Source organism: Myxine glutinosa, chromosome 5, assembly GCF_964187855.1.
Source record: "Myxine glutinosa chromosome 5, kmMyxGlut1.1, whole genome shotgun sequence".
Lineage (NCBI taxonomy): Eukaryota > Metazoa > Chordata > Myxini > Myxiniformes > Myxinidae > Myxine > Myxine glutinosa.
The window spans coordinates 86,471,060-86,492,159 of NC_136265.1; the positions used below are offsets into that span (position 1 = coordinate 86,471,060).

Consider the following 21,100-nt stretch of genomic DNA (forward strand, 5'->3'; position numbering starts at 1 on the left):
CCACTTGTCAAAGTTAAAGGAGATATTTGTTAGAGCTGTGCTTGACATCGAGAAGAAAGATGCCACCATCTCCAAGAGTTGGAACTTCAAACAGAGGTTACAGAGAGAGTACCCTCAGCTGTGTTTCTTCAAACCAAAGAGAAACTATGAGAGTGACTTTGTCTATGTTGACACACGATGTACAGAAGATCTGGGAGAAGGTTCAAACGAATATGACTCAGAAACGACAGACATGTCAGTGACAGATGCCGATGTAACAGACATTGATGAACAGGCAGAGACCAAAGCACATGATGACCAAGGGGAAGAATCCTGTTCCACAAATGTCATCTGTCAGGGATCGTTACACTTCAGCCTTGGACTTGCGCCAAGTAACATGAGATATATCAACTGAAACACTACCATGCCCTCCAACTGCTTCAGATTTGACGGTTGATGCTGCCCGTAACATTATTCCTGCAAACCTATTCAACTTTGTGGCATGGGTAATTGGGGCCTCAGATGATCCAGATGAAGAAAACTATGTTGACGTGAAGGATGTGGTGAGCCGTAGAATCCTCAGCATTACCCAAGACATAGTCTTCCCGGCCTCAAAAGGAAAGAGGTTAATGCCAAAGCAAGTATCATTGGCCATGGCAGTCAGGCACCTCAGTGGTTCTGCTCAACTGATCGGTCTACTGAATGGTTTTGGATACAGTGTGTCACATAGTTATGTGTTAGAACACGACACTGCATTAGCCCAGCAGGAAAATCTTCGCGGCTCAAATACTGGACCATCTTGTCTCCAGAAAGGCGTCTATACATCTCCAGTATGGGACAATAACGACTTCGGAGAAGAGACGTTATCAGGGAAAGGGTCAACGCACAACACCAACGGCATTGCAATCCAACATGATATGATCAGCCGCAACCACCAACTGCAGGGGAAGGGGATACACCGTCAACATCCTCAACTGCCAAGACAAAGCAGCGTATACTTCCAGCGCCAGAAAAGGATATTGTGGGGGGTGGGTGGGGGGGGGGGCAGCATAAGTTCTAACCACTAATAAAGTTGAGCGGTCATCTACCATGTATTAATGCAATATATATGTGTATTGTAAACCAGACCTTATTGGGCATTAGCTTTAAGAAATAATCTTAATTCATTCGCAAAACAGGCGATTGTACATAGAATGTTCCCTGTGTAATCAAACTTTCAAATACAAAGTTTCTCCACATGTTTCCAAACTATGTACGAGTCACAAGCAGAGTAACTCCTGAATAAAACACAAATACCATGTAGATAACTGTCAACCGACTATCTGTTGTCTACCGTCATATTTACATCACACAACATTACACTCCACATCAAAATAGTCCAGAACACATTTTATATAAAATTATACCAACTTTGACATTTCCTTTCTTATCAGGTCATTATTTTTTGTGCACATTACGTTTTTCTATTACCCAGATGTGTATATTTGTAATAAAAATACACCAGTTGCATATTTAATATTCTTAAAATGCTTAAATACATACAGAGCACACAAGTAGAAAAACAACATTTCGGTCTGAAGTGACGATGCATGCCCTTAATTCCTTGTTTACCCCCAAAACTTTGAGCCCGCACCCTTCGCGAATGTGCAACTTCTGGATGTGGGATGAGGTAAAATAGTGATGACACATATATTAGCTTCACTTTCAACCAAATTTCATCTCCCCCCCTGCCCCCCCATGAGTGGACCACAATAATCATTTTCTAGAGGAATAAGGAAGGCACAGCCCACAGTCTAATATATCATACTAAAATAGTCAATTTCGTGTGTCTGTCTGTTTGTCTGTCTGTCTGACGATTTTTGACCTTGATACATTTGGTTGTTCCTCATCCAATCTCAACCAAAATGTCACATGATGGAGTTTGCAGCTACTTAATTTGTCCCCCTCCGCCACCTCCGCAAGGGGTTTTTCTCTGCCAATGGGATTGGGTGTTGAGGTCCATATCCTGTTGGGATAGATTTATTGTGGTGTTTTTTCCAGGTCTAAACAAATCACAAACTGGTCAAACACTTGAAATATGTTCTTCAATCCTGACAAATCCTTCTCTCTCTATATCTGAAAGTACCGTCTGGCAACCTCTTCTCCCTCACATTTTGAATTTTGGGATTTTCCGATTCTTCTTCCTCTTTCCTGTGTAAATACGCTCATTTAATTTCCAAAGTAACTTCACTTTCCTCGTGTTCAAACTATCTCATGATACAAATGCTCTTCTTTGAAACCTGTAATACAGGTGATTCAGTCCTACTTCCCAGTGTGATGAACATGAACTGAATTCCCACGGACATGTTCCAGAGGAATGTTGTTGTTCCATCCGATTTTATTTAAAGTGGTTTCTCATTTATTACCTGAAAGTTATTGATGTACGGAAACTGTCTGCATATCAGCACACCTGTGGCATGGATTACATGCGAGCACAAATACTCCTTCATACACATCCCCTGTGCTTGTGTGTAAGGCCTTCTCACCATTGAATGTCTTCATCCTAAAATTGCAATACAGCCCCAGATTTTACATAAATATCGAGACTTTTTAATTTTTCATATGTGGCCAAATCAACATTCACATGAATATGCAATTTACAGTGTTGTCTTAGGACATGCAATATTGTTTTTTGGGGGGGGTCACAGGGTGTGCGTTGGTGTGTGGTGCGTTGGTGTGTGGTGAAAGTTTAATGTTCTGTAACTGATTTAAGCAGACGATAAGGCCTCAAGTATGGAGGTACTTCACATATTGGCACTTTGTCAGATCAAGGTACTCAGAGTGGACTAAACATGAGGATGAGTGGTACGTTTCCCTCCTCTGAAGGTGCACCCACCATGTACACTCATGTTGGCTGTGAGAAGGATTCCTCTCATGTGCAGCCGGAATCGGAACAGCGGACAGTGCTGGTGTGTGGAATGAAGGTTGAGGAGCTGGAAGGATTTCCTGAGATACTGCAGATAAAAATAGAGGATGTGAACTCCTATGGTCTGGAGGAGGAATGTGACAAGCCGAATGGTGAGTTGTGTGATTGACATCACTTCTTATGAGGTCTGTGTTTGTTTCATGTGGTTTTTTTTGTGTTATTGAAAAAGGCTCCTCAAACACCTTGAGCAGAAAGGAAGGGAATAAAATGGAGAATTAATGAATGAATGATCGTTTTAAGGCCATTTTCCCCGCTAAAGCGGGGGTTCGCCTTGCGGGCTCTATGACAATCATGGTTCCCTGTTTGAGGCAATGTTTTTATGGCCGGATGCCCTTCCTGACGCCAACCCTTTTAGTCGCCTCTTCTGACACACAGGGATACGGTGTACCTATTCTAAACCAGGGTACACACCGGGTACCGGGGTACAAAAAGCTGAATGCCTCAACTCTGTGTTTGCCTCTAAATCTTGTGTCCCAAACCCATCCCTCTCTGTACCCACCGTACCCAGTCGTACCCAGCTGCTCATGGACTCTGTGTCCTTTCCTCCTGACAAGGTGGAAAAGTTTCTGTCAACCCTCGACTCTGATTCTGCAACTGGTCCTGACGGCATCAGCCCACGGGTCCTAAAAACCTGTTCTTCCGCTCTTTCACTCCCTCTCTCTGTTCTCTTCACCCTCTCTTTTGCTCAAGGTCATCTGCCATCTGCTTGGAAATCAGCCAACATCACCGCTTTGCACAAAAAAGGTGCAAAAACAGATCCCAGCAACTACAGACCAATCAGCCTTCTCCCAATTATCAGCAAAGTCATGGAATCCATCATTGCTTCAGATATGAAATCTTTCCTCTTCTCCAATGGCTTGATCTCTGATCATCAATTTGGTTTCAGACCTGGTCACTCTATTCTGGACATGCTGCTTCTGCTTTCTCAACAATGGATGGAGGTCCTCAACGCCAAACAGGAAATTAGAGCCGTCTCCCTTGACATTTCACGTGCCTTCGATACGGTCTGGCACCCTGCTCTGCTCACCAAACTCTCCTCCTTTGGTATCCATGGAAATCTCCACGCATGGCTGGCGGACTTCCTCTCTGGTCATAGTCAACGTGTGGCCCTGAATGGGTTTCTCTCATCTCCTCTTCCTGTTCAGGCTGGAGTTCCCCAAGGTAGTGTTCTGGGCCCTGTGCTTTTTCTGGTCTTCATCAATGATCTCTCTGACTCTCTTGAAAATCCTCTCTATCTCTTTGCTGACGACTCTACTCTCTGTCGCTCCATTCCTCATCCCTCAGATCAGCAGTCTGCAGCCTCCTCACTCTCTGCAGACCTGGACAAAATCACAGACTGGGCAAACAAATGGAACATGTCTTTCAATCCTGATAAATCTCACACTCTTACGATGTCTCTCCGAAAAGATCGACTGGAAAACCCTCCCATCTACTTTCTGAATAATCCTCTCCAAGAAGTTCTGTCACTCAAGCTTTTGGGTCTCACTATTTGCCATGATCTTTCCTGGGAAAACCACATTTCAAATCTGGCCTCCAAAGCCATTCGCCGACTGGGCATCCTCCGTCGTGCGAAGTCCTTCCTTGGCACACCTGAGCTCCTCACCACATACAAGGCTTTCATCCGCAGCTCTATGGAATACTGCTCTCCCCTCTGGTCTGGTGCTCCTGCTTCACACCTAGCCCGTCTTCACGCTGTTGAAACCAAAGCGTTCAGAATCATTGGAATCTCCCGCGATGAAGCTAACTCCAAGGGCCTTTCACTCACTCACCGCAGGCAGGTTGGTGGTCTTTCCGTCTTCTACCGACTCCTCTCTGGCCTTGCCCCCCCCAGCCCTCTCTGGGCTCTGTCCCCCAAATATTCTTACAGGTCGCACAAGATCTGCCTGCAACCCTCTTATGGTTAAACTGCCAAAATCAAGACTTTCTGCTCACCTTCACTCCTTCATTCCTCTTTTCTCCCACCTCTGGAACAAACTCCCTCACTCTCTTCAATCCCACTCCACCCTCCAGGTCTTTAAAACAGCTGTTCACCACCATCTCTTATCCTCCCCCATCCAAAACCTTGATCTTTTCTACCCCCGCTAATTTCGGTCCCCTTGTGTTTTATACCTCTTCCCCCCCCCCCCCCCCTCCCCTTCCCATGCCTCCTGCCCCCAAGCCCTCTCCCTCCCACACTTCTCCCTGCTCTCAAATGTTGTGGTTGTGTGCTTCCCCTTCTCTCCCCATCTTGTCTTCCGCTCCCTCTTTTTGTATATTTTGTTTGTCTGGTTGATTTGTTTTTGAAATAAATGTTAGCTCTCTCACAAGCCTCGATTCAGTATACAAAAAAAAAACAACAAAAAAAAACACCGGATTCGGGGTACACACTGGGTCATAAAATAAAATGGAAAGTTCCCCCAAATATTCCTGGAGGTCGTACAAGAACTGCCTGCAACCCCCTTCTGGTTAAACTGCCAAAATCAACACTCTGCTCACCTTCACTCCTTCATTCCTCTTTTCTCTTGCCTCTGAAATAACTCCATCGCTCTCTTCAATCCTTCTCCTTTCTCCAGGTCTTAAAAACAGCTGTTCGCCACCATCTCTTTGTCTTCCCCCATCCAAAACCTTGATCTTTTCTACCCCCGTTAAAACACCCCAAATTCGCAATGATGGGGTCGCTTGGGGTGGAAAAGATAATGGTTTGATAGAGAGCATGATCCGAGATTGTGATGAACAGCTGCCTTGAAGACTTGGAGGGAAAAATGAGATTCAAGAGAATGTGGAACTTGTTTGCACAAGTGGTTGAAGAAGGGGAATGAAAGGGTGAAGGTGAACAGGTTTCCTGTATTTTGGGAATTTCACCAGTGGGGTGTTGCTGTGGGACGTGTTCCCTGCAGAATTGCAGAAACCTGGGGCGGGGAGGGGTGAGAGGGTGTTGGGGAGGGGGGGGGGCACAACACATGGAAAGAGAAGACCAGAAAGGAGACAGGATAAGAAAGTCACACCACTCACCTGTCTGTCGTGAATGTGATAGGCCCATACAGGGGCGTTGATCGCTATTGAAAAGTGGGGGAGACATTTTCTGGGAAAATTATTTTGAAGTGGCTGTGAAGAAGGTGACGGTGTTTTTTTTGTCATTTTCATGAATTTGATATAATCTAATACATAGTGGCCAATTTGAAATGTGATATTGTAGCGGCTACCGCTGGGTTTTCACAATCGCCTTGCACCTATCAAGGACGCGGAGCGATCACCATGCCGGGCTCGTCCAGGATGCCCGGGCAGGCCCGCGCTCAACTTGCCAGGCCTCGGTCGGGACGCCCGGGCATGCCCGGGCAGGCTCGCTCTCAACTTGCCAGGCCGCAGCCAGGACGCTGGGCCACGCCCCCTCTCGCCTTTCCTGGTCAAACGCTCCGGGATAATATGTATATATATTGCTGCCCGATAAACGGGCTTTTCAGAGTGCCTGAGTGTTTGGTTTGATTAAAGCAACTCGGATGAATTCCAGCTGTTTGTCGCGTCCATTCTTCCGATCGACGTGGGAGCCCCAGCTCCTTCATTGGTGACCTACCGACATGGACACGGCAGTCGCCCTTAAACTGCCTACCTTCTGGGAGGCTCACGCGGCGGTTTGGTTCGCACAGGCGGATTCCCTGTTCGCCCTGCGAGGCATCACGGCCGACGACACCCGCTTCCACCATGTGGTAGCAGCGCTCGGTTTGGCCACCGCGGCCCGCGCCCTGAGCCTCCTCGAGAGCCCGCCAGCCGCTGACAAATACGGCGCGATTAAGAAGCTTCTCCTCGACGCTTTCGCCCTCCCATCGGCGGAACGCGCATGGCGCCTGCTCGACCTGCCCGAGCTCGGCGACACGCGCCCTTCCGAGTGAATGGACTACATTCTTTCACTGCTCGGCGAGCACTCTCCGGCATTCCTGTTCCGGGAGCTGTTCCTCCGTCAGCTGCCTAACCCGGTACGCCTCGCCCTGGCAAGCACGACGATCACAGATCCCCGGGCCCTTGCCAGAGAAGCCGACAAGATCTCCACCGCAGGACAGCGCATCGCAGCGGCGACATGGGACGACCCACCGCCGTCCGACGCAACACCCATGGCGCCCGAGCACCCGGCACGGTCGACGACCGAACTGCCGACGCAATTGGCAGCCGCTACACCGAGCCGACCACCTCCAGCACGACGACCGGGGCCTCCACCTGACCAAGCGTGGTGTTACTATCATGCCAGGTTCGGACAGAAGGCCGGACATGCCGACCCCCGTGCACCTTCGGCAGGCCGGGAAACGGCCGGGCCGGCGTTCATTACCAGCCATGAGCGCCGGCCACACGGGCAACTTTCTGTTCATCACGGATAAAGCGTCCGGACGGCGCTTCCTGTGCGACACCGGCGCCCAACTGAGCGTCATACCCGCCTCTGACCAGGACAGGCAATCCGCGGTTTGCGGCCCCTCCTTGGTTGCGGCCAACGGATCGACCATCCGCACCTTCGACCCGCGCAATGTCACCCTCTGCTTCGGCGGCCAACGCTTTGCTTGGACGTTTGTAACCGCAAACGTGCCCATGGCTCTGCTAGGCGCCGACTTCATCTGCGCACACGGACTGCTGGTGGACGTCCAACGGCGTCGTTTAATCAACGCCGACACCTTCAGCTCCCTGGTATGCACATTGAGCAGCTCCGTGCCGACCGAGCTGGCATGCGCCGTCCCGGCGGCGAACGAGTTTGCTCGCCTGCTCACGGAGTTCCCGGCCCTCACGCGGCCGACGTTTTCGGCCGTCGCAGTACGGCATGGGATCGAGCACCACATACCAACCACGGGCCCGCCGGTCTACGCCAGGGCCCGCCGCCTCGACCCAGCCAAGCTCGCCGTGGCGAAGGCCGAATTCGACGCGTTGGAGCACCTCGGCATCGTGCGGCGCTCCGATAGCGCGTGGGCCTCGCCTCGGCACATCGTGCCAAAGCCGGGGGGTGGATGGCGCCCGTGTGGCGACTACCGCCGTCTCAATGACGCTACCACCCCCGACAGGTACCCGATCCCGCATATCCAAGACTTCTCCGCCCGTCTGGCGGGACGGGTCATTTTTTCGAAAATTGATCTCATATGGGGATATCACCAGGTACCTGTCAGGGCGGCCGACGTCCCTAAAACGGCAGTCATCACGCCGTTCGGCTTATTCGAATTCTTGCGGATGCCGTTTGGTCTCAAGAACGCGGCTCAGGCGTTCCAGCGCTTGATGGACGGCGTGCTGCGTGACCTGCCGTTCCTTTTCGTTTACCTGGACGACATCCTCGTCGCCAGCACGTCCCGGGCCGAGCACCTCCTCCACCTCCGAACACTGTTTGGGCGCCTCAGCGAGCACGGCCTCATCGTCAACCCGGCCAAATGCCACTTCGGCACGACGGCCGTTGATTTTTTGGGCCACCACATCACCAAGAACGGGGCCGTGCCGCTGCCAACCAAGGTCGAGGCCATCACCACGTTCCCGCGTCCCCGCACCATAAAGGCCCTGCAGGAATTCCTGGGAATGGTGAATTTTTATCACCGCTTCGTGCCCCGCGCTGCTCAACTCATGCGGCCCCTCTACGAAGCCCTCCGGGGCAAGCCGGCCAAGCACGACATCGCCTGGTCCGCAGCAATGGATGCGGCCTTCCAAAGCTCAAAGCGGGCCCTCGCCGACGCAACACTGCTCGCTCACCCGGTGCTCAACGCTCCCATCGCCCTCACCACGGATGCCTCCGACTACGTGGTGGGCGCCGTACATGAGCAATGGGTGAACGGGGTTTGGCAGCCACTCGCTTTTTTCAGCCGGCAGCTTCGGCCGAACGAGCTCAAATACAGCACGTTTGACCGGGAGCTCCTCGGTCTACACCTGGCCGTCCGCCATTTCCGCCACCTCCTGGAGGGCCGACCTTTCACGGCGTTCGTCGACCACAAGCCGTTGGTTTACGCCATGGCCAAGGTCACGGAGCCGTGGTCGGCCCGCCAACAGCGCCACCTCTCCGCCGTGTCGGAGTTTGCCACGGACATCCGGCACGTCGCCGGCAAAAACAACGCCGTGGCCGACTGTCTTTCCCGGGCCAGTGCGAACGCGGTCCACCTGGGCGTGGACTTTGCGCTTATGGCGGCGGACCAAACCACCGACACCACGGTGCAAGCCCTCCGGGCAGCGGACACGGGCCTCCGCCTGGCCGACATCCCCTTCGCAGACACTGTCCTGCTCTGCGACGTCTCCCAAGGCCAGCCTCGCCCCATCGTGCCCGTCACCTGGCAACGCCGCATCTTCGCCTCCCTCCACGGCCTTTCCCACCCGGGCCGGAAAGCTTCCCAGAAGCTGGTGTCGGCGCGATTCGTCTGGCACGGCCTTCGTCGGGACGTCCGCGATTGGACCAGCACCTGCACGGCCTGCCAACGGGCCAAGGTCCACCGACACACCCAGGCCCCGCTGGCACCTTTCACCGTGCCCGAACGACGTTTCGAACACGTCAACGTGGATCTGGTGGGCCCCCTCCCCCCGTCACGGGGGTTCACACACCTGCTCACCATGGTGGACAGGACCACCAGGTGGCCGGAGGCCGTTCCCCTCGTCTCCATCACCACCGCCGACGTGGCGCAGGCTTTCATCGCCACCTGGGTCGCCCGCTTTGGCGCACCGGCGGACATCTCGTCAGACCGCGGACCACAGTTCACCTCCGAGCTGTGGGGCGCGGTCGCCCGCAACCTGGGGGTCAAGCTCCACCGTACTACGGCCTACCACCCCCAAGCAAACGGGTTGTGCGAGCGATTCCACCGCTCCATGAAGGCCGCGCTCATGGCCGGCCTTCAAGACGGCGGTTGGGCCGACCGGCTGCCGTGGGTCCTTTTGGGCCTCCGCACGGCCCCCAAGGAGGACCTCCAGGCATCCACCGCCGAGCTTGTCTATGGCCAGGCGCTACGCGTCCCGGGCGAATTCGTGCCCGACGCTACCAGTCCCTGGTCCGCAGCTCACCAGCGCTCGGACCTCCAGGAGGCTGCCCGACGGTTTGCCCCCGTGCCAACATCCCACCACGGTGACCCCCAGTCCTACGTCCCCCCAGCACGACGCACATCGGGGGCCACTCCGGCCGCCGTACGACGGGCCCTTCCGGGTGCTGCGACGGGACGACAAGTCGTTCGTCATCGACATCGGCGGCAGGTCGGACCGGATTGCGGTGGACCGCCTCAAGCCGGCGCACGTGGACGTCGACCACCCACCACGGGTGGCCCTTCCGCCGCGGCGAGGCCGCCCCCCGTCCACGGTGCCCCCCACTCGACCGCCCACCACCACACCGGACCCCCTCCCACGACCCGCCAGGGGTCGCTTCGGCCGGGTCATCAGGACCCTCATCAGGACCCTGCCGGTGCAAGTCGATTCTGGGGGGACGTGTGTAGCGGCTACCGCTGGGTTTTCACAATCGCCTTGCACCTATCAAGGACGCGGAGCGATCACCATGCATGCCGGGCTCGTCCAGGACGCCCGGGCAGGCTCGCCCTCAATTTGCCAGGCTGCAGCCAGGACGCTGGGCGACGCCCCCTCTCGCCTTTCCTGGGCAAACGCTCCGGGATAATATGTATATATATTGCTGCCCGATAAACGGGCTTTTCAGAGTGCCTGAGTGTTTGGTTTGATTAAAGCAACTCGGATGAATTCCAGCTTTTTGTCGTGTCCATTCTTCCGATCGACGTGGGAGCCCCAGCTCCTTCAATATAAAATTTAAAATTGAATTGACGATATATCACGAAGTCGGAAGACTTCCCATTTGGGAATGACACACAATTCCTCGAAAAAGAAAATCGACCAAGATACAAACTATGAAGGTACCGATCAATCGATCACCTGTGGAGGATTTCACATCATATAACACTCATTAATCCTTTGAGTGCTGCATATTGTTTGTTTGTTTGTTTTCTAAATTTTCATTTAAAAACTACATTTTTTTTTTTGTCGTTTTCAAAAAAAATTTTTTTTTCCATCTTGTGACAAATCTGCGAAAGCAGCACACAAGGGTTAAACATTTGGGCAGCATCGCTGAACTACAAACTTGACAGAAAAATAGCCTGTTTGTAATTATTCTTTTCAGACAACAACTGAAAACTGAGTAAAGCTCCTTACTTTGTTCAAACATGAATGGCGCTGCATTTCACAGTGGGAAGGTCCATGAAACCTCAAATTTTTCATGACACACGACACACGTCTTGACACACGTCAAAAGGTCCATGACACATGTCTTGCAGTTGTTTTTATTAAACCCTTTATTGGTTGCGGTTTAATTCAGTGTCGGTCTTGCTCGATTATCTTGGTTCGAGGACGCTCCAGTAGAAACCCGCCCAGGTAAGCAACGGCGTTCCATTGTTTGCTCTTTCCAAGCTCTTTCCAAGTTCCATTCCAAGCTCCCGTGGCGCGTGTAAAGAAGAGCCACCATTGTTTGATTGAACGCCTCGGAGTTTAAGCTCGATCGGCCACCCATCAGTTTGGAGGATCCTAAACCCCTGGTGAACGTGACAGTATCTTGAAAGTCCAGTCCTTCAATACAATTAGCCATCAACACGTGATTTTTTCCAAATCACTCCTGAGCTTTTCTCCACTTCCTGACTCTTTTGATCCTTTCCACTCTCCTTATCATATGGTCACATGTCATGGCTTTGGCCTATTCATTCCATTCTCTGTATTTGTCAATCTGTTAACCTGCCACACTCTGCCATTTCGTTTTCCATCAGGGTTCTTTCAAGTCAAAAAAAAATCGACCAGTCGCATGTTGGATCACGTGTCCATGTATTTTGACAATAAAAGTAGTTTGGGGAGGAAACCTTCTCTATTTCACCTTCTGTACATTTTTCTTACCTTCTCTATTTTGTTGGTTGTGAAATTCCCACTGAAGTTGTGGTCGGGAAAGAAGCATCTTGTAACATTTGTACAGAAACAGAAGCAGTTTGTGCAGAACGTAATGCTTTGGTATCGTGATGTTTTGATACGATGCTCTTCCTGTGGGGAAATGTTTTATTTTCTCTCTTCAAGGAAGACCTCAAATCAACGATTTTAATGATTTATTTATTTATCTATTTTAAGAGTATGAAAACAGCTCTGCATGTGACACAAGATGCCTGCATTTAATAAAAGTTACTTTTCCAGATTTCTTTGTGAAAGTGGAAGTGAAAGCTGAGCATGACATTGATGTTCACCTGGATCGACCCGAACCCAAAGATGCCAAAGCTTCTTTCCTCAAGAACCATTCTCATGAAGGTTTCTGTCAATGTCGATACATTTTGATTCAAACAGTTTGATGATGAACTCTGGTGTTAAGAAAAAAAACATGGCGTTATGATTTCATTGCTTTGAGAAATAACCACGATGGTAAATCAATTTCTCAAACATCAATTATCACCTTTATGATTATACATAAAATATTTTAACCAACAATAATATACCTTGTTGTATCCTATTATTCTTAATTTGTACTGTCGTCAATTCCGATTTAATATTAATTGGACACCTTTTATTAGCACCTATTATTATTTCACTCGTGGGGTCACACGTGGGAATCCCTTGGGCATGGACGTCTGTGACATTAGGACATATTGAGTTAGATGCTGCACCTGCACATTCAGTTTTTCAAAATGATTACTGGCAATTTATCAGATCCACAAGTTATGTAATCTACACAATGTATTTACTTCTGATAATATGTGAATGCATGTGTGTGCACATCGGAAATACAGTTTGAAATATGTAATTACATCTCAAGTAAAATGTGACTTCAAGAGCTCAAATCCTCCACTTCCCGCCCCCATCCCTCCCACATCACGCACACTGCACTGGGGAGTGGGTCACACACGGGGGAGAGTGGGGGTCGCTTTACTCATCTCCCCTCATTCTTTTCCAACTCCTCCTCACTCCTCTCCCCCTCCCCCAGTGTCCTCTCCCCCTCCCCCAGGGTCCTCTCCCCTTTCCCCAGTCTCTTCTCCCCCTCCCCTAGTCTCCTCTCCCCCTCCCCCAGTCTCCTCTCCCCCTCCCCCAGTCTCCTCTCCCCCTCCCACAGTCTCCTCTCCCCCTCCCCCAGTCTCCTCTCCCCCTCCCCAGTCTCCTCTCCCCCTCCCCCAGTCTCCTCTCCCCCTCCCCCAGTCTCCTCTCCCCCTCTCCCAGTCTTCTCTCCCCCTCCCCAGTCTCCTCTCCCCCCTCACTGGCAGTTGTTCCAATCGAGCAGGTACGGCAAATATTCGAGGTAATTGAACTTTTCTCTTGGAGCAACACAGTGTAAATCTGCCCCCTTGTCCTGTTCATTCATCAGTGAATTGTTTTGCAGAACAGTACACGGATGGTGATGTCATCGTAATTGGCACCACAATGATTATCTTCAACATTATTATCCCATACTTCTTCCGGATTCATCACAGTTGCTCTTGTATATGTTTGCTGAACACACATTACCTTCCAATGTCTTTGTTGCTTAGCATCCCGTGCAAGTCTGCATACCTCCGCCAGGCTGAACAATTTAAGTTTTGGAACCCACTTGTCGGTCAGATCTGAGTCCGAACCTGACTCAAAATTGAATTTGGCTTGTTCTTGTCGCCGAACCAACACATCCACCTAGTTTATGTCGAAAATCGTCCACAACTTTAAATATCTTGCTGCATATATAGTTTTTGGCCCTGTCACTCATTTGTGAAGAATCGCTTAAAAGTGATCTGATCTTGATCCAGAATCAAATTGAATTGATTTATCCTTGTCACACACCCAACCTGTCCACCAAGTTTCGTCCAAATCCGTACCTAACTTTTTGAGATATCCTGCTATAAATCGGTTTTAGCCCCATCTTTCAATGGTGAAGAATCATTTAAAAATATTCTCCGATCTGGATCTGCACAAAATTTGATCATTTATTTCTTATCATATTCCCAACCTCTCCTCCAAATTTTGTCTCGATCTGTCCACACCTTCTTGAGACATCCTGTTCAAAAGCAGACAGACAAAGCCAGACAAACAGACGGTCATGGGTGAAAACATGATCTCCATCCACCTTTGGTGTCGGAGGTAAAAATGATCTTACATATATATATATATATATATATATATATATATATATATATATATATATATATATATATATATATATATATATATATATATATATATATATATATATATATATATATATAGTGTAGCAGCATAGCAAACCTGTTGTGCATTTTGTGATACAAGCACCAAATTTGGCACAAATGTACATTAATATGTTGCGAACATTTTCAGATATTGGGCCACTTGAAATTCCGTAATTTTTTTTTTCAAATTTTTTCAAATTTCGTAATTTCAAATTTTTCGGGTGACACCGTCACAATTTCGGTCTTCGAGGCCGGCCAATATAGTGGGGCGGCTTAGCCCAAATATTCAAAAGAATTGTGCATTTTGTGATACAAGCACCAAATTTGGCACAAATGTACATTAATATGTTGCGAACATTGTGTGGTCAGCAATGAAGACGAGAGTCTGAATTACATGTATGCAAAAGACCTTGTGAACCAGTGAAGCAAATACACGGGTAAGCATGAATTAAATCTAGGGCATGATATAATTTCCATGATGTTTACCTCTACACTCAATGGTGGAAGGAGGTAATGTTTTGATCCCAGCTTGTCTGTATGTCTGTTTGTCTGTTAGTCCACAAAATTCCAGACAAAGCTTGTAGTAGTGGTAGTTGTAGTGGTAGTGGTGATAACAGAAATTGTGATATAGAACTGAACTTATATTATTATTATATGCAGAAAATAACTTCATTTCTATATGCCCTGCAGTGGACAGGTTAATTGGTTTATGCACTGAAGGGGTCACCCTGGTGTGCACTGCTGTGTTCTGCCTCACTGAGTTGTTCAGGTATGATGTACTCAGCACAAGCTTCCGGTCGGCCCGGAGGTGGGGGTGCGGGGCCTGTCACGGAACGTCAAAACAAACGGCCTGCCGGGGCCGCCCAAAAGTCGGGCGTGAGGGGCGCGTCCACTAATGGAACGCCTCTCGCTTCCCAGATCGAGGGCCACGTGGTCAGGAGAACCTCGTCCCTTCCGGTCACACTTTGCCTATCGGCCGGCCTCGAAGACCGAAATTGTGACGGTGTCACCCGAAAAATTTGAAATTACGAAATTTGAAAAAATTTGAAAAAAAAAATTACGGAATTTCAAGTGGCCCAATATCTGAAAATGTTCGCAACATATTAATGTACATTTGTGCCAAATTTGGTGCTTGTATCACAAAATGCACAATTCTTTTGAATATTTGGGCTAAGCCGCCCCACTAATATATATATATATATATATATATATATATATATATATATATATATTGTTACAGACGCGGTTTTAGATGTTATTTTACCGAGCGGTGGTGTATTACCGCGTCCGAACAGTTACTCCCCGATTTAGAACCCGATCCCGCCCGATTCCACTCGAACGTTGGCCAAATCACGCTATGCTGAATCAATGAAGGAAAGGACACAACGGCTGGGATAAATGAAACGACACGAGGGGGTACAGTTCTCAAGACCTCCGGAGGAGGATATAATTGGTGATGCAGAAAAGGGGTAGATTACAAGGTAAGAGGTAAAGCACAGAAAAGATGGGCACTTAGACACAGTCTTATCTTATCCCCGACAGACCACAGACAAACGGGACAAGACTGACTTACACAGGGATTGATGGCAAGGAAGGACAGGCAGTCGATAGCACAAGGTGCACCTTGGCTCAGGGGCAGAATCAACACGGTCCGGTCCAGAGATGCGGGGAGGTATTTCAGCGCTCGGAGGTGGCGTCTTCTCTCTCCAAGCTGGGGGCGCATCTGACGTCACCTCCCTCTTCCTGCGCATGCTCAGCGGGGAGTGACACGCCCTCGGCTCGTTGGCCCCGCCCCAGATGGAATCGGTCCGCCGCTTCCATTGGGTGCGGGGGGTTACCGGGCTCCGCCCTTGACGAGGAGCTGACAGCGAGCCCCTGCGTGGTAACCCCGTCGGAGCACATGTTCAATGGCGGCTAACCAAGCCGGAGTGAGGACGCACACTCCCCGCGCCGCCGCCGCCGCTGTTGTTGTTGTTGTTGTACCATGAGGAAGAGCTGCGGGGAGGTATTGGGAGGTCCTAAACTTTCTAACGGTGCCATACAATCACATTCTGGTGCAACGAAGAGTCAGAATTAATGGAAACGAGTCCTTAACTGACATAGACTAAGAATAACGAGCAAGATGTCCTATAGTTGTCTACGTGAGATGCGGTGGACCTGGATGCGACATTTAATGGGGGAAATAGGGGAAGGTCGGGTCTACAGAGTGTTGTTTACAGAAAATGGGACTAGGGAATGGGGGATTGGGGATAGTTGGGAAGTATTGGGGAAATAGGGGAATATTTACAAGCGGATATGGATGGATGCCAATCTCATATCCGCAACATTGCACCCTTCTCTACCTCGGGGCGTCCCGACCCGATAAATTTTTACCTACGTTAGTGTGGCACTCAGATGTAGTTCCCTCTACTATTAACTCAACCCTGAGTGCGACAGTTTTACAGATGTTCACAAATGAGTAAATATGTCCCCCTGCGACATTGCACCCTTCTCCTCACAGAAACACACCCACAGGATAACCGAATCGCGGAAAGAATCCTCAAACTAAACATACAGCCGGTAGGGAGCATTATTTACACAAGACTGATATTTACACTACGATCCAGGACCTGTTCTTTGAGGAACACATGCAGATGTTATGCATAGAGAGAGCACGCATGCCAGCATCGATACACCAACCCACGAGTGCCCTGTGGCCCTACGGCCTTTAATAATGTGCAGAGCACCCCATCCAAGCACCAAAAGCACCACCCCCTAACATAGTCAGCACCATCCGGTGCACCAATAAAGTGTTCATAGTCACCGGTGGTGTCGCAGCCGGCCGATGTTCTGCCGCTGGTCTTGCCTTCATGGAGCACTTGGCCTTCTGGCTTCCTTAGAAATAAAGAAAGGCGCCAACCGCGTCCATTTCTAAATTGTGGCCGTCAGGGGGCCAACTAAAAGTGATTCACCTGTATGGCATAGGTGCCACGTTGACCCATAGGTCCATCAACGGGTGGTGCTTGCCCGCAAAAGAACTGCGGTCCATGGTGGGCGGCCACAAAAATTGCGGTCCATATGGTGTATCGATCCAGGCAGCAAGCAGCGAAAGTACAGGCCCACAACTGCAGAGCCAGCACCTCTCTCTCCTCTCTCTCTGCCCCAAAGCCAGATCCTCGGAGGTGGGAGACAAAAAGAAGACAAGTGAGTAAGGTGGTAAGGGCGCAAAAGTGCACGCAGTACAAGGTAATGCACACTGGGGGCACATGGGAACCAGGTGAGACAGGTACGTTCCTACCGTACGCCCCCCCCCCCCCACCAGGTAACCTACATTGCCCCTCCCTTACCCCTTACTGTATCCACAAAACACAACTCTACCCATAAACATCTACTTTACACATCAACAAACGTCCCTACTGTCTTCCCCGTTCCTCCCATAAACCAAATTCGTCTTCTCTCCCTCCTAACCAATCAAATTTTCCATTTCCAACTCTCATCAAAATTTGCCATCTCCAACTCAACATCAAAATTTGCCATCACCAATTCATCATCAGTCCCTCCTAAGGAGGGAGAGATGGAATCACCCCAATGTCTCATCCACGTCGTGATGCGTCTCACAAATCCACACAGCAATTCTCATTTCCTGCAACACAGAACAAAGGAACACAGGTGTGGAGTCATCATCATCACCTCAGGTAAGTGGCTGCGTATGGTGCGACAGGTTCATCAATCCTAACTATTTCCGAAATGACTTTAACAACTTTACATTACCCGGGGTCTTTCCCTGCCAATCCATTGGCCAACTTACACTATGGGTTCTAAAAACCAATTCCCATTGACCAAACTGTGGTTCTTCTCAATTTGGGGTCTCACTCCCCCGATTCATCTCCCGGTGATCTCGCACAATTTCTGGGCTGCGACATGTAGCTCTCCCAGCAGGTCTACCCACCTGCACACCTCCACCACTGTAGTTGCCACCCGAGCTTACCAAGCTCCTCACCCTAACTTAACTAACTGGGGAAGGCCCTCTCGCACTCTCACCCCCTCAGTGCCCTCTCTGGCACGGGCTACCTGGGTCCGTCCTCCGGATCCTCGGGCCCCATCCACAACAACTACTACCGGCTCCCAGAGCCCACCTGCGGCCTCACCTGGCCGACATCCTCACAGTGGTGGAGTGCCCAACCAACTACACACACTAACAGGCTACCCGCCCAGCCATTTCCACAACACGAATGCACCCATCCACAATACCATTCTGCAACCGCACCACAAATGCCAATATCCAACCACAATTTACCTATACCCTCTACCTAACACTTGCACTACCCGCCCCGGGTATCCGTGATGGGGGTCCACTCTTCCCCCATTCACACCTTCGCACCATGCACACCACTCCATACCACTTACTCCAACTCTCTCCACACCACTCATTCTCTGCTCCATATATTCCACACACCTGTACTTGCACACCTGTGCTCTCATACTTGGTGCCGCCTGCACCCTTCTCTCCCCCAAGCGCATTCGCGCTGATCCACAACACTCACTACTCGTACACTGCTCCACACACCTGTTCAGTTGCACACCTGTGCAATCACACCTGTTCAATTCTCAACCACACGGCATCATCTCATCTAACTACTCCCCTCTGAAACTTGCGCTTCCCAGTCGCCCCTTTAAACTATTGCGCTCCCTCGTCATTATAATCCACACTAATCTACCTGCGTCCCCACTACAGGTATCCTTCACTAACTAACCTTAACGTCACCTAATGTCATCTTCGCTAGATCCCTAACAATATAACCTAACCCACCCGGGCTAGTTTTCACTGCCATAAACCCCATAATCTATAGCGCATTTGCCCCACCCATGGGAAGGGTGGCAGGGATGCCACCCTTACCCACCGTCATACGGCGCGAGTGGGACCTTGTGGGACCACCTTGTATGTGAGTCGTTGCCCGCCTGCCGGACCCCATGCGTCGCCCCTTGCGGGGTCAGCGCGGGGCCGAACCGGCCGGGCCCCACAGTACATTACCCCCAAGGGGCTCTCGTGCCTCCCCTGTCCCTCTAAAAACTACCCCTGTTGGTGTCGATGCATGGGTCACACTTCCGCTACCCATTCCATACCACCACTACCTTGCTCACCCACACCTCGCACCTCTCCCATCACCGGACCCTCTCGCTCGCACCCTCGTTCCATACCCTCCGGACCAGCCATACACCTCACTCTTGGCCTCTCACGAACATCCGGGTCTATCTCGACCCCCAAGCTTATTAAATCACCTGGCGCATCATACGCACGACCATATTGGTCACCACTTACACCGGGTCCTCTTTCTCTTCGCTTCTCCTCCATCACCTGCGAATCCCTCATCCGGTTAATGAGCACATCCTCACGATCCGAACACAGACTTTGGACCAATTATTTTACTTCCTCCTTTATCTCTTTCTTATCCTCTCTCCGTCGCTTCTTAATTTCGCTCACCCCTTCTTCCACTTCTAATTTCTGCTTCACCTCCTTCATCTCCTCGTGCGCCCCCTTAAGTTCTTCCTCTAACTCCACCTTATTTTTTTCTATGTGCTCCCGCACCTCCCGCTCTTTAACCTCCATCACCTCTACCACTTTGTTCATTTTCCTCGTCAGGTCCTCATGTACCGTCTGACACTCTTTTTTAATTACCCCTACGTCCTTTTTCATCTCCTTCTGTGTCGATTTTAAACCCTCTATTACCGCTGTGTTCTTCTTTGCCTGGTCCCCCAACTCCTTTTGTCCCACTGTCAGTTGTTCTACTCCCAGCGTCAACTCCTCTATACCACCTTGCAATTTTACAGTCCCCTTTCTCACCTCCTTCTCCATGCGCTCCTTACAGTGCCTCACCTCCTCGCGCACTCCTCCGACCGCCTCATTCACCCCTCTTCTGATCTCTTCTCCCATCACTTGCATCTCCTGCCCAGATGCCACCCTCATCTGCTCCATTTCCTCCCTGTGAGCATCCAATTTAGTTTCTACCCCCATTCTGACCCCCTCTATCTGCTGCCCCATTTCTTTAACTTCCCTTTCCGCTTGGTCCCTCATGTCCCTCAATTTGCCTTCCATACTGTTTTCTAACCCCTCTAACCCCTTTTGCATCCCTTCCATTTGATTCTCTTGAGCGGCCATTCTGTTTTCTACCCCCATTAACCCATTATTTACCTCTTTTATCCCATTGTCTAACGCCTCACCGGTACCCCTCGCTTCGTCCCTCATTACCCCCATTTGGCCCTCCAATCGCTCACCCTGAGCATCCATCCGGTTCCCCATTACCCCCATTTGGCCCTCCAATCGCTCACCCAATCGCTCCCTATCAGCCCTCATTTGCTCACTATTAGCCCTCATATCGTCCTTCTGCAGGTTGAGGGACGCCTGCATTTGCGCCATAAATTGCTCCATGAGGGCCTGCATTTGGGCCATCCCTCCCACTTGTGCAGCGGGTGCGGCCGCCGCAGCCATGTGCGAGGCACCATTTTGCGAACCTGCCGCCCTCACTGCTTCGCTCTCCTCTTGTCCCTCAATTTGGTCCTGGATCGACCCTGCCTCACTCTCCTCTACCGGAACCCAGCCGTCTTGATCCGCCATAGCGCGACTTTCAAAATTCGGGTTTTTATTTTTTGTAAAACAAAATCAAATTTCGCCATTAATAATTTCGAGCGCGTGAAGCGCGCTTCGGGTCCAATCCCACTTCCCGACACCAATTGTTACAGACGCGGTTTTAGATGTTATTTTACCGAGCGGTGGTGTATTACCGCGTCCGAACAGTTACTCCCCGATTAGAACCCGATTCCACTCGAACGTTGGCCAAATCGCGCTATGCTGAATCAATGAAGGAAAGGACACAACGGCTGGGATAAATAAAACGACACGAGGGGGTACAGTTCTCAAGACCTCCGGAGGAGGATATAATTGGTGATGCAGAAAAGGGGTAGATTACAAGGTAAGAGGTAAAGCACAGAAAAGATGGGCACTTAGACACAGTTTTATCTTATCCCCGACAGACCACAGACAAACGGGACAAGACTGACTTACACAGGGATTGATGGC

At 50.3% G+C, this 21,100-nt stretch overlaps 1 protein-coding gene across 1 annotated transcript in view; it reads left to right on the top strand.

The window, feature by feature from the left end:
* Positions 1–2,850: 2,850 nt before the first annotated feature.
* Positions 2,851–21,100, top strand: part of LOC137415123 (uncharacterized) — an 83,055-nt gene continuing 64,805 nt past the window's right edge. The window contains exons 1-2 of the mRNA XM_078778308.1: positions 2,851–3,036; positions 12,080–12,190. Of these exons, the coding sequence (XP_078634434.1) occupies positions 2,856–3,036; positions 12,080–12,190 (292 nt within the window). The 5' untranslated portion in view covers positions 2,851–2,855. The remainder of the gene's footprint in view (positions 3,037–12,079; positions 12,191–21,100) is intronic.